Source organism: Penicillium riverlandense (assembly GCF_028828495.1).
Source record: "Penicillium riverlandense strain IBT 135883 chromosome Unknown utg000003l_segment0_segment0, whole genome shotgun sequence".
Taxonomy (NCBI): domain Eukaryota; kingdom Fungi; phylum Ascomycota; class Eurotiomycetes; order Eurotiales; family Aspergillaceae; genus Penicillium; species Penicillium riverlandense.
In genome coordinates, this window is record NW_026643196.1 from 3,865,381 (window position 1) to 3,888,553 (window position 23,173).

At 51.4% G+C, this 23,173-nt stretch overlaps 13 protein-coding genes across 13 annotated transcripts; 5 read left to right on the forward strand and 8 right to left on the reverse strand.

Annotated features, from left to right (window-relative positions):
• Positions 1–87: 87 nt before the first annotated feature.
• Positions 88–453, reverse strand: N7474_005169 (uncharacterized protein; the record flags this gene model as incomplete). Its single annotated transcript, XM_057196584.1, has 1 exon — positions 88–453. One exon carries the CDS (start codon positions 451–453, stop codon positions 88–90), a length of 366 nt encoding a protein of 121 aa, XP_057053980.1.
• Positions 454–2,249: 1,796 nt separating this feature from the next.
• On the reverse strand, positions 2,250–3,646 carry N7474_005170 (putative ribosome associated DnaJ chaperone Zuotin; the record flags this gene model as incomplete). Its single annotated transcript, XM_057196585.1, has 2 exons — positions 2,250–3,299; positions 3,353–3,646. The coding sequence occupies 2 exons, from the start codon at positions 3,644–3,646 to the stop codon at positions 2,250–2,252; spliced, it is 1,344 nt and encodes a 447-aa protein (XP_057053981.1).
• A 223-nt stretch (positions 3,647–3,869) lies between these two features.
• N7474_005171 (LYR motif-containing protein) lies at positions 3,870–4,366 on the forward strand (the record flags this gene model as incomplete). Its single annotated transcript, XM_057196586.1, has 2 exons — positions 3,870–3,945; positions 4,008–4,366. 2 exons carry the CDS (start codon positions 3,870–3,872, stop codon positions 4,364–4,366), a joined length of 435 nt encoding a protein of 144 aa, XP_057053982.1.
• A 243-nt stretch (positions 4,367–4,609) lies between these two features.
• Positions 4,610–5,817, reverse strand: slt11 (Pre-mRNA-splicing factor ECM2; the record flags this gene model as incomplete). Its single annotated transcript, XM_057196587.1, has 2 exons — positions 4,610–5,626; positions 5,680–5,817. The coding sequence occupies 2 exons, from the start codon at positions 5,815–5,817 to the stop codon at positions 4,610–4,612; spliced, it is 1,155 nt and encodes a 384-aa protein (XP_057053983.1).
• A 374-nt stretch (positions 5,818–6,191) lies between these two features.
• Positions 6,192–7,447, forward strand: erg6 (sterol 24-C-methyltransferase; the record flags this gene model as incomplete). Its single annotated transcript, XM_057196588.1, has 3 exons — positions 6,192–6,395; positions 6,456–6,490; positions 6,553–7,447. 3 exons carry the CDS (start codon positions 6,192–6,194, stop codon positions 7,445–7,447), a joined length of 1,134 nt encoding a protein of 377 aa, XP_057053984.1.
• Positions 7,448–8,301: 854 nt separating this feature from the next.
• On the forward strand, positions 8,302–9,659 carry N7474_005174 (putative acid phosphatase; the record flags this gene model as incomplete). The annotated part of the gene is made up of 3 exons (XM_057196589.1): positions 8,302–8,490; positions 8,543–9,565; positions 9,627–9,659. The coding sequence occupies 3 exons, from the start codon at positions 8,302–8,304 to the stop codon at positions 9,657–9,659; spliced, it is 1,245 nt and encodes a 414-aa protein (XP_057053985.1).
• A 250-nt stretch (positions 9,660–9,909) lies between these two features.
• N7474_005175 (MFS transporter) lies at positions 9,910–11,822 on the reverse strand (the record flags this gene model as incomplete). Its single annotated transcript, XM_057196590.1, has 3 exons — positions 9,910–10,917; positions 10,977–11,366; positions 11,421–11,822. The coding sequence occupies 3 exons, from the start codon at positions 11,820–11,822 to the stop codon at positions 9,910–9,912; spliced, it is 1,800 nt and encodes a 599-aa protein (XP_057053986.1).
• Positions 11,823–13,682: 1,860 nt separating this feature from the next.
• N7474_005176 (Zn(II)2Cys6 transcription factor) lies at positions 13,683–15,373 on the forward strand (the record flags this gene model as incomplete). The annotated part of the gene is made up of 2 exons (XM_057196591.1): positions 13,683–14,492; positions 14,546–15,373. 2 exons carry the CDS (start codon positions 13,683–13,685, stop codon positions 15,371–15,373), a joined length of 1,638 nt encoding a protein of 545 aa, XP_057053987.1.
• A 55-nt stretch (positions 15,374–15,428) lies between these two features.
• Positions 15,429–16,436, reverse strand: N7474_005177 (oxidoreductase, short-chain dehydrogenase/reductase family; the record flags this gene model as incomplete). Its single annotated transcript, XM_057196592.1, has 4 exons — positions 15,429–15,672; positions 15,723–15,759; positions 15,817–16,328; positions 16,387–16,436. 4 exons carry the CDS (start codon positions 16,434–16,436, stop codon positions 15,429–15,431), a joined length of 843 nt encoding a protein of 280 aa, XP_057053988.1.
• Positions 16,437–17,197: 761 nt separating this feature from the next.
• On the reverse strand, positions 17,198–18,772 carry N7474_005178 (aldehyde dehydrogenase family protein; the record flags this gene model as incomplete). The annotated part of the gene is made up of 4 exons (XM_057196593.1): positions 17,198–17,311; positions 17,370–17,793; positions 17,844–18,316; positions 18,371–18,772. The coding sequence occupies 4 exons, from the start codon at positions 18,770–18,772 to the stop codon at positions 17,198–17,200; spliced, it is 1,413 nt and encodes a 470-aa protein (XP_057053989.1).
• A 242-nt stretch (positions 18,773–19,014) lies between these two features.
• Positions 19,015–19,867, reverse strand: N7474_005179 (type 1 glutamine amidotransferase; the record flags this gene model as incomplete). Its single annotated transcript, XM_057196594.1, has 3 exons — positions 19,015–19,302; positions 19,356–19,582; positions 19,636–19,867. 3 exons carry the CDS (start codon positions 19,865–19,867, stop codon positions 19,015–19,017), a joined length of 747 nt encoding a protein of 248 aa, XP_057053990.1.
• A 474-nt stretch (positions 19,868–20,341) lies between these two features.
• On the forward strand, positions 20,342–21,990 carry N7474_005180 (glutamine synthetase family protein; the record flags this gene model as incomplete). Its single annotated transcript, XM_057196595.1, has 5 exons — positions 20,342–20,762; positions 20,816–21,078; positions 21,130–21,182; positions 21,231–21,911; positions 21,960–21,990. 5 exons carry the CDS (start codon positions 20,342–20,344, stop codon positions 21,988–21,990), a joined length of 1,449 nt encoding a protein of 482 aa, XP_057053991.1.
• A 378-nt stretch (positions 21,991–22,368) lies between these two features.
• N7474_005181 (uncharacterized protein) lies at positions 22,369–22,981 on the reverse strand (the record flags this gene model as incomplete). The annotated part of the gene is made up of 3 exons (XM_057196596.1): positions 22,369–22,611; positions 22,674–22,895; positions 22,946–22,981. The coding sequence occupies 3 exons, from the start codon at positions 22,979–22,981 to the stop codon at positions 22,369–22,371; spliced, it is 501 nt and encodes a 166-aa protein (XP_057053992.1).
• Between the last annotated feature and the right edge of the window lie 192 nt (positions 22,982–23,173).

Here is a 23,173-nt window from a genome sequence, read left to right on the forward strand (position 1 = left end):
ACGCTTGAACTTAAAACAACCAAACTCGTAAACGCCGCCATGTCGTAACTGGGAGCCGGCCCAGGATCGTGGTAATGTAAAAAGCTTTTAATAATCACAGGAGACCTGGTACGAACCCACATGGCGACCAGGCGCCTTGCAATCGTCGGTAGGGCTCAATGGCCCCGCGATGTCCGTGATTTCGAAGTTGTCACACATAGTGTTGTCGAAGAATTCAATCCGGCAACCGTCCCCGACTTGGGTGTGCAGCATATAGGCCGGAGCGACGTCAATGAGGTCAGCGCGGCAGCCAGTGCCGCCAGTGCCCTGGTAGAGGCTGGAGTTCCCACTGCAGTCTGTGCCTTGATACAAAGTGAAAGACCATGGCGGATTGCGAGGTAGCAGAGGGAACGCAGACGCGCCGATGAAGTACAAGGCTGCCACAAGGCAAACTCGAAGAGAGAAGGAAGACATGGTAGTATTGAACTGATGCTACGGCCAAAGCCGGGCACAATGGTATAGATTGCAAATAGCAGGTCTGATCTTGCGATAGAAATCGTCAGTTACTACCCCGGATCACGCCATTGCAGGGCATCATTATTAGGCGAGAAGGTGTACATACCCTGTGATTTGCGCTCGTGGCGAGGTATTCAGGCTTTTGTCAGACCGGTCTTGGAAGTCCAACTGCCCTATATACTTGGTCTTTCGATTGATCTTGGCCCGAGATCCGCCACAAGGATGGGGGCTTATGACCTCTTAAATGGCCACCTTGTTTCATGCTGAGGGATCGACCAAGCAAATGCCAAGCCCCCGTTACGTTCCTGCAGACAAAAGAAGGGCCAACGTACGTATACATCGCGCTTGGTTGCTGTGACCCGCTCTCCCCACCGGGCGTCACATTTAGTTAGTGCGACTCAACCCTAGCAACGACAGACGGTACTACTATCACCGGGGAGCACCGACGGCCAACGGGTATTAGGTGGCCATTAGGTGGCCATTCTTCGGCTGATTCCATGCCGGGGGCCAGGGCGATCATCTATTCTCCTTGAGGAAATGTTGTGGGGCGAATGAAACACGCTCCGCCGTCTTACGTAGCAGTCCACGTAAAGCATTCACCCTGCTTAGGAAGTATCCGGAGCCTATCAGACAGGCTTCAGTCTACACATGGATTTTTTTGTTGGGGGGGATTGATAGTGCATTTGGTGTATTGCAACGAAGATCGATGGATGTCCCGACCGATGCGACACATCCTTTGACCGCTCAAGATATCTTTTCCGAGCCCTAAGAGAACAATTTTAGAAGCCATGAGGGGCACTCTATGCCGATCGGTGGTCAAATAATAGATACATATTGTCCTTCCCTTAGGGTGCTGCTAGTCTATGTTCCAGGTATAATGAATAGTTTGAGATTAAAAAACCCTTCTTAGACACCTTCATTCCCACAGCCACAGCTTTCCTTTCTGTTCTTCACAGCAACCGGGCCTCCTAGATGGGCTATAGAAAGTTTCAATTTAATCACCTTGTTGGCGTTGCAACCTGAATCGGAGTTCCCCTCCATTGACCCGTGCCTGCAGATCTCCTTATCGCACCGAGCATAGATCAACTCGGTGATCTATGCCCACTTCGAGAAGACTCTGCTGGTTCTATCTGCGACGTAGCTTGACTATGGTCATGCAGTACCCCGCTTATTTAGTGCCGTTTGAGAAATATAAGCCATTGCAAGATACTCCGATGGATAGACCCGGCGGGGGGATGGACCCGGCGGGGGTAGTCTCGATAGATGTCTCCCAATCCGGGATATCGTACCAGGATCGATATGCCTTGACCTCCTCTCACTATCCTGGGTAGTATCCTGCATAGTCCTAGTCCAGGATCTCAGGGATGCATCCCTCATTGTCGACCATGATATTGCGAGGCGCGATGTCACCGTGTGTGAGATCAATTTTGTGATCTGCACCCGACGTCGCTCTGGTCCTTGTTCGAAATGTATGTGGCAGTTTTGGTGGCATTCTCGAGATGATGTATTCGTTGAACTGCTCCTCGTTGTCAAATGGGCCCTCCATATGACTATACTCGCCACCGGCGGCCATCACAACATCGCGGTGCGGGTCCGGGGTCGAGTACTGAGGCCTATGGAGGTTAGTAGAAAGAAAATTACTGGATTAAAGGAATGGGACTGGATGCCAAAGAACGTTAGGTATGTAAATTCATCTTCTCTATAACATGCATAACAGATCATCAGATCTAGTAGAAACTAAAGTAGAAAGACATCTAAGCAAAGACCTTGATCTCGCTATCCTTAATCTTGCCAGCACCGACAAGTCTCTTGGCCTCCTCAGTGTAGACAGACTTGACAGCTGCACCGTTCTTGCCAGCGCTAGTCAGACGCTCAGCCAGTCCAGCCAGCTCCTCGGTGTCGATCTTGCCCATGATGAGCTCAACATCGGCCAGGACGGCATCCACATCCGCGGCAGAAGGCTCACCGGACTCGGCGAAGTAGTTGACGTCCTTGACGGAGCCCTTGAGAACACGCTTGTTCTTCTTCGCGGCGTTCTTCGCAGCCTCCTTCGCCTTCTTGTTCTTCTCGCGATCGGCCTTGGCGCTCTCCTCCGCCTCCTTCTTGCGCTGCTCTTCATCCAGACGAGCCTTCTCCTTCTCCTCCTGGAGACGCTTGGCTTCGTCCTCCTTCGCCTTACGCTTGGCGTCCTTGCCCGCGCGAGCCTGCTGGCGGAACTTCTTGATCCGCTCGTCCATGGCTAGACACTCGTCGACCATCTCACGGAGACGGACGGTGTCCTCAGTCTTGCGCTTGCGGCGAGCGTTGGCGTTCTTTTTCTCAACGTGACGCTTCTGGTCACGGTTCTCGTTGTCATCGGGAACATCCTCGTCCAGGTACTCGAAGGTCCTCCAGCTGTCGAAGTTGTACCAGAAGTTGTAGAAGGCCTCGACATGTTCCTGAGTGCTGTTCTCATCGCCCAGCTGCGGGACAGGCTGCTTGTTCGAGAATCGAGACTCGGCCTTGAAGACGGGTCCCCACAGCTTGTAGAAGTTGCCCTTTTGGACGTCCTTCTTCGAGGGCGCGTCGACCTCAGCAGCTTCATCGACAGAGTCAAACTGGCGACGGCGGACGGGGTCCAGGAGCAGTTCGGTCGCCTTCTGGATGCACTTGAAGAAGTTGTCGTTCTCGTCGGTCTGGCCCAGGGCGGCCTTCTTGTCCGGGTGGTGACGCAGGACCTTCTTGCGGTGGGCCTTCTTGATCTGCTCGGGGGTTGCACGCCAGCGGTACTTGGTAATTCCCAGCACAGCGTAGTGGTCTTGGGCCTAGAAAGGGTCAGAAAGGGAAATATATGAAGCAGGAGAACAATGAGACCAACCTTCCAGTCCTTGGCCTCGCGGGTGAGCATCATAGGGTCCTCCGGCTCAGAGATCTCCCCATCATCCTCATCCTCAGTCTTCTTAACATTCTGCTGGGCCTGGATACGCTCATCCTCGGAGAAGGTGCGGTGGTGACGCTTGCGACGAGCGTGAGCCAGGAAGTGCGGGCCAACAGGCTCTAGGTTCCGCTGGGTGGCAGCGGACAGAGCACCAACAGGCTTGAAGTCCTTGTCGGCACTCCAGCCTTGAGGCAGGGAGGGCAGGGTCACTTTGACAGTCTGCACAGCGGCCATTGTGGAATTGGATGGTTGTGTTTTGTGTAGTTTTTGGCGGAGAAAACGATGAATTTTTTTGCAGTACACTTTTCTGCCATAAATTCCCGCCTTGACTACCGCCAATCAACACTCGTCCGATCCGAGATGCTTCAACTCTTTCTCTTTCTCCTGTCGAGGAGTCTCGCTTTGTTCGTCTTTTGACCTCCCCCGGAATCGCTACAGTGGGTTCTACGGAATCATCATGACAGGCGCAACAGCTCTCTCCGCAAGGAGTGCCTACCGGCAACTCCTCCGCGCCACCCGAATCGCCTTTCACAGTTCGTCCCTCCTTCGCCTTCTACCTAAAAACCGCGACGCATGCTCATACCATTCTATCTAGATGACTCCCGAGTCCTGCTGGCCGCACGTCAGGAAGCTCGTCAGAATTTCGATCAAAATCGCCGCGTCGGCGTTGATACTGGCATGCAAATAAACCACGCGATTGAGGTGGCCAACATCCTGCGCCATAACCTTGTGCAGGGTGCGAGGGCAGCGGAAGATGAGTCTGGGAAGTGGGGTATGTTCTCAACCACTCTCTTATGTGAATTAGGGATTTTTGTGCTATTCCTGAATTGGACCGGACTAATGGACAACTTCATACTAGAACTTCGGATTCACGACGAAATCGAGCGAGGAGACAACGACTCGATCAAGGTTGATGGAAAATCTGTCAAAATCCACAAGGCCTGTTCGTCATGATCCGCCCTATCATCAATACCTATCCCGTCACTGCACGTCTTCACGATGCGATGCCCCCACGCAGAGCACATGGATCGAATTTGTTCAGTGGACTTGTATTATAATATACCCGACTCTTGTGTACTTTTTGGCGTCCCCGGGGTATTTTTCTGGAAATACATCGAGTTGCATAGAAAAAAAAGACCAAACCATGCGAACGCCCGCTCCATAACGTAAGTTACATGCAACCACATCAATATCTTTTTACTCGCCCGTCATGCTTGCGTACTGGACTTGACCAGATCCCGGAGGCGGGGCCACGGTGTAGTTGCGAGCATTCTCCTCCTGGTCCACGTTCGCCCCGGCGGCCGTGATGGCCTTTTGTCTGGATTGCGGACCCTTGGAAGCCGGACCCGCGGCTTGGCGACCTTCCCGTGCGTTCTTCATTCTCTCCTCGTCATTCATGTTATCGAGAGGCTTCGGCTTGCCCCAGCGCACTCGGAGAGGACATCCTTGGATAACCGCTTTGCCCTGGCATTGGTGGGCCGCACCTTCCGCGTCCGCTCGGTTGACGTAGTTGATAAAGGCGCAGTGAGAACGGTGGGAGCAAATTAGCGAGCGCAGCTGGCCAAACTGTGTGAAAAATGTCCGTAACGCATGCTCGGGCAGATCATCCTCCACGCCCGTCACAAACAGCGAGGTGATGTTAGGGTCTGCCGGAGGAAGAATGTCCTCTTGCGATGGCGGTAGTTGAGCAGTACCAGGGAAACGACCACCCCGGCCACCGCCTCGTCCTCCACGTCCTGGTAGCCGGTTTCCAAGGCGGCCCTCACTGGTGCGAACGGGACCAGGCGCGTTTCCATAGCGGCTGTGTGTTCGCGGTTGGTCGGCTTTCGTAGATCCTTCACCGTCGTCCCCTTCGGCCGGGGGCCCTTCGATGCGTCGTGGCTTGCGATAGTAAGGCTCGCTGTTGGCCAAGCGCCGCAACAGCTCCCGCGCCTTGTCGTCCGTCTTTTCGTACTCTTCGACTCCGCCACGGCCCTCCTCAATCTCTTTCTCGTGCTCCTGCGCATAGTATTCACGGTTGATCGAGCTCTGCGGTCCCGGCGCAACCATCTTCAGGGCGGCGTCGCGGACGACGATCGGCAAGCCGAACGAGAGATCCAGCATGCAGCATTGACAGCAGTTTTTGAGGCGGGCGCAGGTCAGGCAAATATTGGTTCGCTTTTGGCGGGATGTACGGTCGGCCTTCCAGCGGAAGATGGTAAATGGACGAGTACACTAGCGAGGGGATCAGTATTCGATCCGCAAGTAGGGTGACAGCAGAGACTTACGATCTTGCACTCGGCGCCGTAGTCCTCCTTGAGCATCTGCACGTAAGGATTTTCGGGCAAGCAGGTCTCGCAGACCGAGGGAAAGTCCGTAGACTCCCAGCCGGAACGGTTAAGGTCTTTCTTCACCTGGGGTGGCATGATGAGAGAGGGTGAGATGGGTGTTGCAAGAGAGAGTTGGTTGATGATTAACTATCGATAGAAGACTGACTGACTGTGGCGCACGGTGTGTGGCTGACCGCGCAAACCCCATCACATGACCCATCAGGCCATTCCTTCCCTCGCCCGGATCGGCCAGACTCCGGCACCGCCACAGCCCGGGAAGGAGGAATCCCGCGAGATTCAGGGGCGTGTGATTGGCCTGGGCTGACCAAAAAAGTTGGTCGCCATATGATTTTATTCTCCTTTCTTCTCCCCTCCACATTCTTCAATTGTTCCCCCATTCTACTTTCTCGACTTTTTCCCTTTCCCATCTCTCCATCTTCCTCCCCGCGACCCTTTTCCCTTCTTTCGCCATGGCCCCCTCTGCTCTCGAACGTGAGGACGTCGCGCGTGATGCGGCCTTCAACAAGGCCCTGCACGGCAAGTCGGCCAAGGCCCAGGGTGGCTTTGCTGCCATGCGCGGCAAGGACGCTGCCGCTCAGAAGGCTGCCGTTGACGAGTACTTCAAGCACTGGGACAACAAGGCTTCTGCCGATGAGACCGACGCCATTCGTGAGGTGAGCTGGATCTGGGATGCTGCTAGCCAGTACGATTATATTAATGCTTGCGCACGATAGGCTCGGAGAACGGAATATGCTACCCTTACTCGGCAGTATGTCTTGCCGCTATCCCTCCTTGCGCCTCGGAGCATCTCTAACCCTCATTCTCTTCCAGTTACTATAACCTGGCGACCGACTTCTACGAGTACGGATGGGGCTCCTCGTTCCACTTCTGCCGCTTCGCCCAGGGTGAGGCCTTCCGCCAGGCCATTGCCCGCCATGAGCACTACCTCGCCCTCCAGACGGGTATCAAGGAGGGCATGAAGGTTTTGGATGTCGGTTGTGGTGTCGGTGGTCCTGCGCGCGAGATGGTCAAGTTCACCGGCGCGCATGTGACAGGCCTGAACAACAATGACTACCAGATCGACCGGGCGACCCACTATGCGGAGCAGCAGGGTCTGTCCGACAAGATGGCCTTCGTCAAGGGCGACTTCATGCAGATGAAGTTCCCCGACAACTCCTTCGACGCCGTCTACGCCATTGAGGCTACCGTCCACGCCCCCGAGCTGGTGGGTGTGTACTCGGAGATCTTCCGCGTCCTGAAACCCGGTGGTACCTTTGGTGTCTACGAGTGGCTCATGACTGACGAGTACGACAACGACAACGCCGACCACCGCCGCATCCGTCTTGGTATCGAGCAGGGTGACGGCATCTCGAACATGGTCCGGATCTCGGAGGGCCTCGAGGCCTTCAAGAATGCCGGCTTCGAGATTCTCCACCACGAGGACCTGGCTGCCCGCCCGGATCCTGTGCCCTGGTACTACCCGCTGGCGGGTTCCTTCAAGCACATGGGCTCCATCTGGGATTTCTTCACCATCGTCCGTATGACCTGGTGGGGCCGTGGTATCGTTCACCGCGTCGTCGGCGCCGGTGAGACCATCGGTCTTGTCCCCAAGGGCTCCCAGAAGACCGCCGACAGCCTGGCCCTGGCTGCTGACTGCCTCGTTGAGGGTGCCCAGAAGAATCTGTTCACCCCCATGTACCTCATGGTCGGCCGCAAGCCCGAGTAAAATTTGTCACGAGCATGGATGCGGTACTGATTTGTACAAATACCCCTCTGGTCTCGCGGCTTTTTCTGATTTCCCTCCGTTCTCTCTTCCCTTCTGGATGTCATTTTTAATTACCCTTGCCGCCGAGGAGATGTTTCTTGTCGTCCCTGTTAGACACCCATTGTCTGTCGGACAGGGGGGCTGGTGCCGTTTTCTGTTGACGACCCGTCTCTTTTTCTTCTTTCTTATGTCTCTTGTTTCCATCTTGTTTTTTGTCGAGATAGATATGTAATAGCCATTGAGTCAAGACTCACGAGCAAAGGATTCGATTATTCTGTCAATTCCCTCCCTCCCCCATTCCCCGCCCTGACAGCCAAAGTGACGAATCATGTTCACTGGTGATAATGCCAGCATCTGTAATGTTGCTGCTCATCGGGTAGAATCTTCACCCGGCCACCCAATAGGGCGCATAATGATCCGTAGCAATGCTTGGTAAAAGCTTGTGCCTCTGATGGGTGGCTGATTGTCATTTCGGTTAAACTGGCAGGTTGTGGTGCCGGTATTCAAGCATCGGGCCTGCCGGGGCGGGCGATTCACCCACGTGCGGTCTACATGCCAGGCACCATCGGCAGGACCCACCACTACCATTCCCCAGCGCGGGTCTTGTTTACTCAATCCTCAGCCAGTCAACCCGGGGAGATAGCAACGTGCTCCTGCTTCAGACCACTCATGCACTGGCCCTCTCCGAAAGTCGCGGAAAATTCCTTCGCTGCTTAGCCTCTGTTCGAGGGCTATAAAACCCCGCGTTCGCCGTCCTGATCGCCCTTCTGTTTCCTCTTTTCATCCAGTGTCAATCGCAATAGTCGCGAGCAATCATGTTCACGAAGCAATTCCTCACCCTGGCCGGGGCTCTCTCCCTCGCCGCCGCCAAGACTAACCCCCAGCAGACCTACTCCCCTGCTGAGATTGCGGCTGCCCGTGCTACGGTGCTGCCCTACTCCCCGGTGTCCAATGTGAGGGGCCTGGCCTTTGACCGTTTCGTGGATATCTGGATTGAGAACACCGTAAGTATAAATTCGTATTTTAGTAGGGTACATTTACTGACAGCCATGATAGGACTTTGACACGACTGCTGCGGACCCGAACTTCGCCAAGCTGGCCAAGGAGGGTATCACTCTGACCAACTACTTTGCCACCACCCACCCATCGGAGCCCAACTACTGCGCTTCGGCCGGTGGTGACAACTTCGGCATGGACAATGATGACTTCCACCAGCTGCCCGCAAACATCTCGACCATTGCGGATCTTTTCGATACGAAGAGGATCGCCTGGGGCGAGTACCAGGAGGATATGCCCTACGCTGGCTATCAGGGCTACAGCTATTCCAACAACGACGCTAACCAATACGTGCGGAAGCACAACCCGCTGATCCTGTTCGACTCTGTCACCAATGACAACACCCGTCTGCGCCAGATCAAGAACTTCACCAGCTTCTACGAGGATCTGAAGCACGAGAAACTCCCCCAGTACATGTTCATTACCCCGAACATGACGAACGATGCCCACGATAGCAACATTACCGTTGCCGGTGACTGGGCTAGCCGGTTTATCTCTCCGCTGCTCAAGAACGAGTATTTCAGCAAGGACACTCTGGTCCTGCTGACCTTCGACGAGACTGCCACCTACCCGAAGCCCAACCGTGTGTTCAGCATCCTGCTCGGCGGTGCTGTTCCCGAACACCTGAAGGGTACGACCGACGACACCTTCTACACCCACTACTCCGTCATTGCCTCTTTGTCCGCCAACTGGGGCCTTCCCTCTCTCGGACGCTGGGACTGCGGTGCCAACATTCTCAAGCAGGTTGCCGAGAAGACCGGCTACGTCAACTGGGAGGTTGATTACGAGAACGTCTACCTCAATCAGACTTACCCGGGCCCCGTGTCCGACGGCGTCTACTCCACCTACTCTCCCAAGTGGCCTATCCCGACGACGGAAGGTCGCTGCACTGCTGGCCACGGTATTCTTGATATCGTTAAGAAGACGTACCATGGCTTGAAGCCCACTTACAACTACACCAGCCCGGTTCCATATAACGCGGTCAGCGGAACCAACGTTGGCATTGAATACACCCGCACTGTGGTAAGTTTTATTCGTTTACTGACTTTCGTTTGAACACTGGCTGACGTATATTGAACAATAGCACGGCCGGAGGGAAAAGGGTATCACCGCTTAAGGTTGTCACAGTGATGAGCAGGTCGGTCATCGACATGTTTACATTAAAAATTGTATTTAACGCAGACTGAATCCATGGGAAATTGCTCATCTGAACATTCATCGAAGGAATTATTTGTAAAACATTAAAGGAACCTTGGACATTGACATTGTCAATATATATGTTGAATGCAGAGTGACGATCGTGCAAATGCAAGTATAGAAAAGTGCGAACGCAATATATGCAAATATTCAAGAGTGCAGTCATCACCTTAGCCAGCAGCATAAGGACTCAACTTCCGCAACTTCTCACCAAACTTCCAGAGGAAGATCGGGGCAGGAAATCCAATGGCAATGGCAATGAACGCTAGCAAACTATTCCCCCAGCCATAGTGAAGCGCATCATACATATAGGGCGCAAAGAGAGGAAATCCGAACCCACAAAGCGAACGAGTAAACGCAGCTGCCGCCAGAGCACTCGCAGCGAAGCGCGTATATGTGTCGACCATGTAGGTCTGGATGCACTGATACGTAACGATGTTGCCCATACCGAAAAGGAGAGCGCCAATATTCGGCCCAATCCAGTGCGAATGTTTCTCAGCGGTCCAGCCGTAGATGAACAGCCCCGCTGGAATGAAGAGGGCAGACGCAGTAAGTAGTGGGACGCGGAACTCGGGACGGCCCACGCCGTTGTTGCGTGCCTTGAGGCGGCGGTAGATGCGGTCGTTCAAAGGGGCGCATATTTGGCTGCCGAGCCAGAATCCCAAACCTAGTGAGATATAGTTTAGTCCACCTATTCCCGTTGATTCATTGTAGTACGCGGGACTAGTCCAGAGGACTGGGTATGTGGAGAGAACAAGGTACATGATCCCGTAGACGTAGGCCATGTACAAAGCAAGGACTTGGACAATGGGCTGTGTGAGGAGGAGGCGGAATGGACGGACGAGCGAGATCCGGAGGACCTGGGGAAGGGTCTTGTTCTGTCGCTCTGCTTCGGTTTGGTAATTGGCATCGCTTGTTTCCTTGCGCATTTTCTTGGCGCGATCGCGCAAGATTCTGGGGCCGTAGGTTTCTCGCAGGAAGAATATACCCGCAACTTGAATGACCGCGTCGACGATGGAGGTCGAGTAGAAGACCCAGCGCCAGGTCGTGTTTTCGGCAATGAAGCCACCGGCAACTGGACCCAGTGCTGGGCCTAGGAGGGGTGCTAGACTGTAAATGGCGATGCTTTTGCCACGCTCTTCAGCTCTGAAGCAGTCAGAAAGAACACCTCCGCCAACCTATAGGCACTACATGTTAGAATAGAATGCCTACAAACAAATTAAACAGGGCAACTTACCGCTAGTGGAGCACTGCCTCCCAGTCCGGCGAAGAACCGGCAAACAATCATTTGCACCTTGGTCTGCGCTACACCGCAACCGATGTTAAAGACGAGATAAAATAGATTGGCTAGTTGCAGCACAATGACTCGGCCGTAGATCTCAGAGAGCGGTCCCAGAAACAGAGGACCAACTGCGTAGGCTAGAACGAAGACCGACAGGGTTAATTGAGACAGCACCTGGTCTGTGATATGGAGATCGGATGCCATCGACTGCAAAGCAGGTGCAATCATGGATGAAGTCACCGGGGAGATAAACGTAAAGCAAGAGACGGTAATAGTGGCAGCCCATTTCTTTTTATTCGGCCAATTCTTCGGGTTGTCTGGGTCATCCGGCCCAATCCATGTAACCTGCACTGGTCAATATCATGCTGCATGTGCTGAAGAAGAATGAAGGAAACATACCAGCTTGGGGTCCTGAGCAGATCTGCCTGACCTTGCCGTTTGCGACTTTTCTAGCGGCGTCCGAGCAGCTTTTCCTTTTTCCAGATCCGTATCCTGCTCGTTTACAACCCCATCCCTCACTTCTAGCGCGGGATCTATATCTTTCTCATCGTCTGTCGCTGGGATGTCGTCCTCACCATCGCTGTGATATACGGACTGGTTGTCCAGATGAGGTGCGGAGTAAACCCGGTCGACACGAGCCGTGCTCAAATTGGACCTTGACTTTCTTAACTTCGACTTGATGGACTCGGCCAAACCTGGCTGACGGGACTCGGTGCGGGATACTTGGTCGCCCGAACGAGAGCTGGATAACGACGTAGACCGTGATCTGGTCGAGCCAATTTCGCTTTGCTCTCTGGACATGACTGCAAAGTACGCACAGAACTAACGATTTTATTCGGGCCGAGGTTGGAGTCTAAACGCCAAAAACAGGCACGCGACACTTATAAACGGAAAGGGGGAGAAGAGAAGTCAAAGAGAAGAAATCTGATTTTATTTCCATGCCGATGCACTTCCATTAGGGAGTACAAGTGTAAAATAACAAACGACGATACTAAAAAGAAAACTGAAGACCGATGGGCGGTTCTGCCATGAAAGATTTGCAGTTTACTGGCCTATCATTGGCGGATCCGTGAGGATTGACGGGAAATCGGTCTGGTCCAGGCACCGAGAGGGGCAACCTGAGGGGGATAAAATCGCTACTGCGGCGGCTTATCCCGTCAAAAGGAAGGGGAGAGGGAATACGTTCAACACACGCTCGGGACTCGGCACGGGAGATCACGTGATGCAGAATAGGCGGGGGAGTTTAGCACCTCAGGCATAAAGGCCAACATTTCAGCAAAAGAGCCATCTACTAACCAACCATGGTGGACCATAGTGGACCCTTCATTGTGCCCTTTACGCCTATATCAAAAGAGAAAGGAGATCTGTGAAAATTAGCGGTCATGTGTGTGCAATCTTTCGCTCGGCCCAATTTTCAGTAGACACCTTGTCCATACCCAACTCAGACCCTCTCCGCCAATAGCTCAAGTGAAATAGTTAGTTCAACACCAAGTGACTATCAGCTCCTTCAGACCGGCCTAGAGTGCTATTAAGGCCGTAGGCAAATTCGTCCCTGAGATTTGTCAACGTTTTATAACTTTCCCATGTGCTTCAGGCATATGTTTCAGCCAAATAATTCCTCATACCTTTGAACCGTTACAGTCTAGCAAAACTGATCAGGGTATTGTGGATATTTAAACCTTGAGATGTCCCAGGGGGCTTTGGGCCAGACAACGCAATTCAACTTCCGCAATTGATCAGATTTGGAAGTTGGAAACACAATTCTTGTAAACAATGATCATAGCTATTGAACACAGGGCTGGATGAAGAGTTACTTGACAAGTTATTTCTGTGAGATCCCCAAGGTTCCAGGCACATATGGATCTTCTTGCACGTCGAATCAAAGCCGTGTTTGATATGTGGTTCCTTGGTACACCTTACGCATTTCCATTTCGGACAAAAATATGGAAGATTTCAAAATCCTGGAGGGAAAGAAGGAGATTGTTGCAATTGGGGCGTTCTTCAGCGAGAGATTTTTGGCAACATTTATGATTATTTTTTGGGTTTCGACAAAGGAGAATGATTCCCAGTTCACGATACAGATGAGGCGAAAGCCCCTACACGGTCTTCGTGGCGTCGCTTTTTTCGCATCTCATTGACGGGTTTAGTTATGCAAAAGCGAAAGCCTCTATTTGGAAGCCTCTGGTGATCTTACTTCACAGAGAATTGAGTATTTTTACTAGGAACGGGCTTAGGAAAACATTATTGGCCTAGATGATTATCAAAATAGTATGGGGCTCAGGATCGTCCAGGTCCAAAGCAATACACATTTTGCATTTCGCTGATTGAAACACAGGACTGGCCTCCGAAGTAAATGCATCTTGCATGGCTCCGTGTTCAACTATCGGAGAAGCGAGTGTGGTTGTCAATCTGGCGAATGAAGATTCTTATAGCACTATGTTGATGGATAATGGCAACACCAGATGTAATAATATAGCGTTGTAGATAAAATCCCGACATTTTAAACTCAGCGGGTTCCGCCTATAGTTGCCACTGCATCTTAATAGAGTTGTTGTTCTCCACTCGTTCCATCGTTATCAGCGCGGCTTCCCTGACCCCCCTCTTTTCCTCGCAATTCACCCCGTCGGATCTCTCTAGCATCCTTCCATTGTCGATTCCACGATGCCGCCAGATCGACAGACCCGCACCCAGCGCATAGTCCGCGTGCGCACCGGCTGCTGGTCTTGCAGGCGCCGCAAGAAGAAGTGCGACGAAGTCCGCCCCATCTGTGGTGGGTGCACGCGCAATGACCTAAGCTGTCTATGGCCCACTACTGTACCTGGGAAAAGGGGATCTAGGCCATCTGAAGAAATGCAAGGCTTTGCTGCCGATGGACAGGAGTCTGATATTCTTCAAGGCGTCGATGACATTGATGCAACTGATGCAATTGAGATGCCTAGCGCCCCATCCGCGAGGCGACAATCCGCCACTTCCTTCATCCCTAATCAATCTCTCGACACTGACGACCAGCCGGACGAGACCGCCTCACCAAATTTCGCTGACCGCCGCACTTCAATCGCTAGCTATTCAAGTCACAGCGATGGAGAACTCAGTTCTTCAATGACTGTGGGGAATGTCTTACCCCGGAATTTGTCTATGTTACCTGGCTATGACTCTGAGTCTTATCAGCTTCTGAGCCACTACTTGGCCACTACAGCGGACTGCATGGCCAACGGCTCGACACCTATCAATCCATTCTTAGTCCAGATTGTGCCACTTGCGTTCACCAGCGACCTGCTCTTGCAATTAGTGCTCACTCAAAGTGCAGCACATCGCGCATTCCGACATCGAGACGAGTCTGATGCTATTGCCCATAGTCACTACACCAAGGCTCTTCAGCTTTTTCGGCGTGGCGTGACAGAATTTATCGACGGCAAGGAATCCAATCCGTTGATGCTTCTAGTGGGAGCTCTCGTGATGTGTTTTACTGAGGTATGGCGCATTAACCGCGATTTTGTCGACATGAATTGCTGACAGTCCAACAGACAGCCAAAGGGGATGTGAATGGGACTATTTTTGACCATCTGTCGGCAGCCCACTCGCTTTTGGTTAAGCTTCTCGAACAAAGCGATGCTGCAGTCCCCCGAGATCTTAAAGATTTCGTAATCGAATATTACACATACACAGCGACCGTGAGCATGATTTCAATTGATGCTCGCTTTAGTGGACAACTCTTCCTCAACTTTGACCTCGAACAACGTGCTCGCCAGCTTCTCGCTTCACAGTATGTGGGGAATTTGTGCGGCTGTTGGCTAGAGCTTTTGCTGTTGATTCCGTGCATTTTTGATCTCGGCCGACAGTGGATGATGGAAGATGCACAGGCTCCTGTGCCAACCGCAGATGACATTGCCATGTTTGCATCCTTGCAAGCTCAGATCCTGCGCTGGTCACCATATCCTTCCGTCACGCCAGAAGTCCATCTAGCTGGCCTCATTTTCCAACAAGCGATGCTTGCCTATCTCTACATGTCATTGCAAGGATTTCGATACACACCTGACGGAATGTACCAAGGACTAATAAACGCCGCTGCAACCGAAGCAATGGTTTACTTGGATGAATTGTCGCCTACTGTTCGCATAAATTCTGGTTTATGTTGGCCGATCGCGGTAGTTGGGTCGTGTCTTACGGACTCGAAGCAGCAGGACTGTCTCAAGCGAAGGCTGGATGTCATGGTTGACAAGTTTGGCCTTGGTAATATGCAGCGGACTCTACTTCTACTTGAAGCCATGTGGCAACTACCAGCAGCTGAATCCGGGCCATGGAATATTTGCCAAGCGATGCAGCAAAACCAAATCTGGATCTCGTTTGCCTGATTAAAGCAGGATTCCTGGATGGAATTATATACAAAAAACATCAGATATCCCCGATCTATGACTGGGCCAAATTTTTCGGAGCCTGAGTCGCTGGTCCCTCCGGCGTCACATACGCCTTGGTCAATCCACCATCTACAACAAAGTCGGCTGCATTGACGAAGCTGCTCTCATCACTAGCAAGGAAGATGACGGCATGGGCTTGCTCAATCGCTTCTCCAAATCGACCCGTGGGGAAATGCACCTCACGTCGGAATCGCTTCTCCTTGTCGTCCCCGAGCCAGTCCTGGAGAAGAGGAGTACTGCAATTTTATCAGTGTCACGTCTTTTTCCGAATCCGATGGTCACCTACTTGAGCGGGGCAGGGCAGAGAGAGTTGAAGCGGAATCCTGCGATGGTTTACGTCAGCATTGTCCCTATACGCGAGTCCACACCTGGAATCCTACCTTCTCGCGCGTGCACAATAGCCAACTCCCGCGTCATGGCCAACACTGCGCCTTTACTCGCGGTGTATGCCAACTGCGGTGTGGCAGCTCCAACCAATGCAACCATACTGGCTGTGTTGATAACACTCCCGCGCTTCTTCCCGTGTTTTCGAAAGCTGCGCACAGCATGCTTGGATCCGAACCACACTCCCTTGACATTGATATTCATTGTCCGATCCCAAATCTCCTCGGGGCATTCCTCCGAGTCTCCGTCCCGGGGATGCATGATTCCTGCATTGTTGAACATGACGTCCAACCCACCCCATGAATCTATGTGTGCAACTGCGGCCTCAATGTGTGACTCGTTCGAGACATCCACGACCTTGGTCTCGACCTTCCCGGTACGGGAAGCTGGTGGGACGATCTCATTCACCTTCTTAAGGGCCGTGCTGAGTCCTGCGTCACTGATGTCGGCCATCAGGACTGAGGCGCCTTCACGGAGCATGAGAATTGTGGTTTCGAGCCCGATGCCACTGATTACTCACTATTAGGCTCGTCCCCTTGAATTATGTGGGATGGGGGACGACATACCCAGCTGCGCCAGTGACAATGGCGTTCTTGTCTGCGAGACGTCCGACCATTTTTTTCAAATGTGTTATGGATCTGTAAAGTTTGTAGATTGTATTGGGTAGTTCGAAGAATGGATTTGATGATAGACTGGCAATGGAAAGACAGGAAAGCAGTGTCTTGATTAAATATTTTGCTATCTACCCCATGACCATCTCTCCTTTCCAACCCCACCGAGAATCTTTCGATAGCCAAGCTCGGTCCGACTACAAGCTGTACCGCCTTGGCTAGCATTATGTTTCTCCACACGAGCAAACGATCGCGGTCTTAGGCGCTGACAGCCTAGGAGTTTTTCTCTGTCACTCTACAACCCGAACGCGGTCTATATCCGGCGGTACAGTACTTTTCTTATCTATTAGTGCGGGGCATGAGGGGAGGATAATTGAATATTGTGTGATTGTAGCTGGGCCCGACTTTCTGAAGAGCTGGTGTCTTACCGGGTCCAGCGCGGTCCGGGACCGCGATGATGTGGGTCCCACAGGATTCAGTCAGTATCCTGCAGTACCTGGTGACTGTCGGCAAAGATGGTTACCAGATCATGAAAATTGTAACAATAGCAACGCGTGGAATTACTCAACCCTACAATTTGTATATTCAGTCGCCCTTCAGATACCTGTGTAACAGGTGATCTAAATACGCTGTCCGAGTCACTGGATGAGCTGATGGAGATTCAATTGAGCTTTCGCCATTATATACTGCTGAACACAAGCGACAATCTCATTCAAATCAAGCATTAAGAAATAATTTGCACCTCCCAAGTTACAACATAGTGCATTTATGCAGAGGCTTCCTTAATATGGTAACTTTTCAGCTTCACGAATCCATCAAATCCCCGCGGCCCGAGGGTACATCCCAAACCAGATGTCTTCCAACCTGTCCAAGCAAGATCCTATTTCACAGAATGTTAGCTTCAAGCAATAATTGTAATGTATCATAATGTCTCTTACCGGGCTTGGATAGTCACAGCGGTTGATGAACACTGTTCCGGCCTCAATCCGGTCAATAAGCTCTTCTCCCACGGCAATATCCTTCGTCCACACACTAGCTGTCAGTCCGTAGTCACTGTCGTTCATTAAAGCAACAGCCTCATCGTCACTGGCCACTTTCATAATCGGCATAACAGGACCAAATGTTTCTTCCTTCAAAGTAAGCATTTCGTGATTGACATTGGTCAGAACAATCGGAGCGACATAGTTTCCTTTCTGATTGGACAATGCTTTGGCCAGATGGAAACTCGAGTTTTCTGGAGTAGAGTCTGTCGCTCCCTTGGCCAGGGCGTCATCGACATGCTCCTTGATCTTTCTCACTGCTGCCTGGGAAATAACTGGGCCAGTGGTTGTTGTCTCATCGTAAGGGTCACCGAGCTTGTACCTATAGGAGTCATTAGCGAAACCGACTTTCAAGAATGAAGAGGAACGCACGACTTCAACTCATCCTGTACTGCTCGGACAAATTCATCGTAGACATTCGCATGCACGTAGACCCGCTCGATAGAACAGCAACTTTGTCCAGAATTGAAAATAGCGCCATCAACCAGCTGTTCTGCGACGTGTTTGATGTCCACGTCTGCGCGCACATAGGCAGGATCATTTCCACCCAGTTCAAGGTTTACCGGCTTAATGTGGCGGGCAGTTGCCTCGCGCAGGCGTATTCCGCCTGTTGTCGAGCCGGTAAATGAGACAGACTGGATGTCAGGTATTTGGGAAATCTGATCCAAAATATCAAGACTTCCAACATGAATGATCTGGAGTACATGAGCTGGGAGCCCTGCCTCCGAGAAAATCTCAAGCAACCGGTCCCCAAACAATGGGGTCTGCGGCGATGGACGGAGAATAACGGTATTGCCTGCCAACAAAGCAGGAATGAGACCATTGACAGTGGTCAAGTATGGGTACTATGCTAATGATCAACAACCATTTCCCTTCCCCTAGTGTTAAAGGATGCTTACATTCCATGCACCTGCAATAAGCGTCGGCCCTACAGGCACACGTTTGACCATGCGCCGGAAACCAGCTTCAGGGCGACCGGGCAAATCTGCCAGACTCTCTTCGGCGATATCGAGCAGGTACTCAGCACGGAGACGAGCAGTCTTAATTTCGACGCCACAGTACCTGATCGGTCGGCCCATCTGCGCAGTCAGCTCCCTGGCAAGGTCATCTTTTCGCTTGTCAATTATGTCCAGCGCCCGGGATACAATTGCTTTGCGCTGGTTCAGAGGCTCAGCCCGCCACGACTGAAACGCACTTTTAGATGCGCGGGCGACTTGGACGGCTTCCTCCAAAGAGGTGCCTGGCTGGTCGTAGATGACTTCGTGAGTCGACGGACAGATGGTACGAATGTGGTTCGACATGTTGTGCAGTTGATGATTTCACGGTCGAAGGATTTAGTTAAAGTGCTGTGTTGGGGTAGTGGAAGTGGGCGTGCTGAGCGGACTTTATAGACTATGTGGGGGCTCTCAGCGCGGTCATTGTTTCCACGCGCTAGGACTCGCTCATTTGTTTTACCCAACTCTTGGAGATAAACTCGTGTACCATATTTTTACAATTCAGGCCTCATTTATTTCGAATATTTAGCAATTGTCTAATTCGCTGCTCATTGCAGAAGGAATTTACAGATAGCTTTCCCTACCAGACTCCCATCATGCGGCTTTCCAGCTCTGGCCTGTCCGTCTTGAAATAGACTGTCATCAAAAACCTTTTGTTTGTATCGCGTCTCCAGTACTCGAGACATGATGAACTCATTGAACTCGGGATGGCCTTGAACCGTCAAGGCTTTCATAGGGATATACAACCCTTGGACACCACAACGAAGACTACTCCCGAGATTCACACATCCTTTGGGCACATCGTGAACGATATCACGATGCATCTGCTGCAAGCTCTTAACAATAATTAGCTCACAGACCCAATTGTTCAGACGAACATTGGACTTACTATTGTATCTTTCTCAAACAGATATTTCCCAACATCAGTTAGGCTGATTTCATCAACTGATATCTCCCACCCTGCCGTACTTCTCCCCACCCGCGCCCCCAAGGCCCGCGCTAAGATTTGATGCCCAAAGCAGATTCCGATCAAAGGCTTTTGCTGATGCTGGAAAACATCGCGAACGTAGTTGGTGAGACTAACTATCCACGGAGCATTGGAAAAAGCGTCATGTTCTAGTGAAGTTAGAAGATTTGTGATGTATAAACCAAGCTTTCTACTGACATACTGCTTCCAGTAAGGAGAAGGGCATCGAAATCGGCAACCGCAGGATAAACTGGATTATCCACCACGTTCCACTTGCTGGTGCGCAAGGTTATGTTGGCAGCACAGTCTGGAAGTGAATTGAGCCCCTCTTGTAGCAAACCATTGAATAAATCCCCGTACGTTCCATATCGGGCTTTCACTGAATCAATCGGAGTATCGCATTCGAGGACAGCGACGCGAAGTGTGCGTGTCATTTTGATTGCTGATCAAGTTCAAGCCAGTCAAGTCACTAACTGACGGATAACAAATGTCCAAGTCTCATATGTGTGTCTATTTGCCCCGCCATTTTATGGATAATCGTGATCCATCGCGGCTGTGGTATGCTGAGTGGATAGCCGCGATGGGCCCCACCATCGCGGACCGCGGGAGTGCCCGTCGCTTGAAGCAAATATTACCCGACGGCAGAGGATCGTCTTCTTCGCAAAGCATTGTGGACAAGTTATTAACTGAACCGAGAATATACAGTGCGCGGTAGCGCTCAAAGTCTACCGCGCCCGATACCGGTGCCCGTGGGCTGTCGACTTTCGAGAAAGGGAAGCAGGGATAGATGACCCGCACCATGGGCTATCATAAAACGGAGCACTTATGCGCCAAAATGGATCTGTTACTTTAGTTTTGCTCCCTTAATTTTCCAACTTCCCTGAACAACCATCTATGCTTCGTACATAATGATAACTCCGACAATGATCACTCTCGAGACTCTCCCCAATTTGCTTGCGGATGACATCAAAGTCAAGGTCGCCGGCATCGACAGTGATGGCGTCCTACGAGGAAAGGTCATGTCAAAGGAAAAGTTCTTGGGCATAATGAAAAACGGTTTTGGATTTAGCTCCGCTGTGTTCGGCTGGGATATGCATGACATGCTATGGACGACAGATGCTCGAGTCGCGCCTCCAGAGTCGGGATATGCGGACTTTCTAGCTGTTCCGGACCTGAATTCATTTCGTCGCCTTCCATGGGAAGAGAACATTCCTTTTTTTCTGGTCCGGTTTCTCAACGGCGGAAAGCCCGTTTCGGCGGACGGGAGGAGCATGTTGAAGAGCATCTGTGACCGGCTCGCAGAGAGCGGATGCCAGGCTTTGGCAGGAGGTAGGTCTCGTATCTTCATTGGATAAGTCTAATTTATTTATAACGCGGTACAGTCGAACTCGAATTCATGAACTTTCAGACTCCATCCGAAGACGGATATGGTAGTTCTGTGCCACAACACCCTAACCTCGCTGCTTTCCTTGAGAAGAACGCCCCTAGCGCTCTGCGGCCGTTGACTCAGGGCATGTTTTGCTACAGCTCAACACGTCCGGTTGCCAATAAGAAATACTTCTATGACATCTTCAATACCTGTGCTCAGATCAATTGTGGAATCGAGGGATGGCACACTGAGGGTGGGCCCGGCGTATATGAAGCGGTATATTATTTGTTTCCAGCTGGAATGGTTCCTATCTAACTAATATTATAGGCACTAAAAGTGTGCGAAGTTAGCGAGATGGCTGATAAGGTTGCCATGTTCAAGTGAGCATTCTCCCAAATACCTTGGAGCAAAAATTAATCTTATTCCAGATTCCTCACCAAATCTCTTGGAGTTGACCATGGAGTCACGCCGTGCTTCATGGCGAAACCCATGCAGGGGATGCCTGGTAGCTCTGGTCACATCCACATCTCACTTACCGACAACCATGGTCAGAATCTCTTCGCGAGAGAGACACCAGAAGAGAATCCTCGGTGGGCCGACATCGCCCACCTCTCTGATACAGGCCGGCACTTCTTGGCTGGCCTGCTTGAAGCTCTACCCGATATTATGCCACTATTCGCCCCGACTGTCAACTCATACAAACGCCTGGTGGAGAACTACTGGGCCCCGGTGCACATCAGCTGGGGATTGGAGGACCGCATTGCATCGATACGCTTGATTACACCTCCAGTCTGCAAGCCCGGTGCCACGCGCCTTGAAGTCCGTATCCCCGGCGCGGATCTGCATCCGCACTTTGCACTTAGTGCTGTCCTTTCCGCAGGCTGGCGTGGTGTCCAGAAGAAACTGGAGATCAACGTACCACCTATGTCAGCGCGAAAACCGGGTGACCCACGCCCAGAACTACTTCCTAACACACTAGATCTGGCTCTAGCACGATTTTCAGCGCCGGATAGCATTTCTCGGGAGATTTTGGATGGAGAGTTTGTGAGTTTCTTTACGGCGACTAGACAGCATGAGTTGGGTCTCTGGAAGGAGGCAGTGACTGATTGGTAAGATTCACGGACCTGCTACAAATTCAATCACTGACTCTGTCACAGGGAGCTGAAGCGTTATATTGAAATTGTTTAGGAGATCTGGGGGCTATCGATCATATCGAAATTAGATATTTACCAAGACTATGATATGCCATTCACATAGTATATCTGATATATGTAAAGGACAATTTGAATTCCTCAAGGTCTTATATATTATTCGTCTGCAAACAGTTTCACAGAGATAAAAGGGACCCTGATAGCACTTCATTTTTGAGTCATCCAAAGCGAAGGACAATTCATGTTGCATATAAACAGATGGGGTATTCAGAACGATCGTAAATATTGCCCTGACAAAAAAAAGAAACAGGCTAAGTTGAACAAAACATGCATCCCCAAGATACTTTGATCTCATACTGACCATGACAAAAACTCTCCCGATGGATCGCATGGCTGATTGTATGGTTCATAGTTCTCAGCGCCTGCCGGCCGTGATGAAACCGAACGCGGCAGCAGCGAGACACATAATAAATGTCAGGAACATAAAGGCAGCATCAGCCGTCGCCGACCTGCACTGCTCCTCCAGCTTGCTCGGGCTACCGTCATATGCGCAACCAAAGGTTCCTTTGTAAGTGGTACAGCCTCCGCTAATGATAGTATTCTTCCAAAGAGTTTCCCACTCGGAGCAGTTGGTCCCGCGGAGAAGAACGGCATAGGTCTGATAGGAAAAACAAAGTCAGATATTTCTTCTTCGAAAGCAAGTTGATGGATGCCACATACAATTCCCCCAGCAAGAAGTGCAAGGGCTGCCAGCCCATCAACGGCCCAGCTGATGAGACCCTCCAGTGACTCAACAAACAGAGAAGCAATCCCCAGTAGGGCAGAAACAATACCAATACCACCAGTAAAAGCTGCATAGCCTGTTGCTGCAGGTACGGCATCTATTACTTGGTTCTTGGCCAGAGTCACCGAGAGTCCGAGGACGACAACTCCAAAGACCAACTATTAGCTTGTTAGTGAATAAAAATAGAGAAGCAGGGACACTTCTTTACTTGGAATCCTCGAATAATTGCAGAAAACAGATTCATCTTAAAGAGTTTGAATGCTCCTTCGCAGTGTGTGGTATTGGAGTAAGTGATTGTCTGCTGATACAGAGGGATGGGTAGCTGGGTGCCAATTTATCACTTAAAAAACGCCCGGCCAAATTATTTCAGCCCCTGCGAGAGCTTCCTCAATGGCTAAAAAAAAACAGCACCCAAAAAAGCCGAGTTTGATCTGCC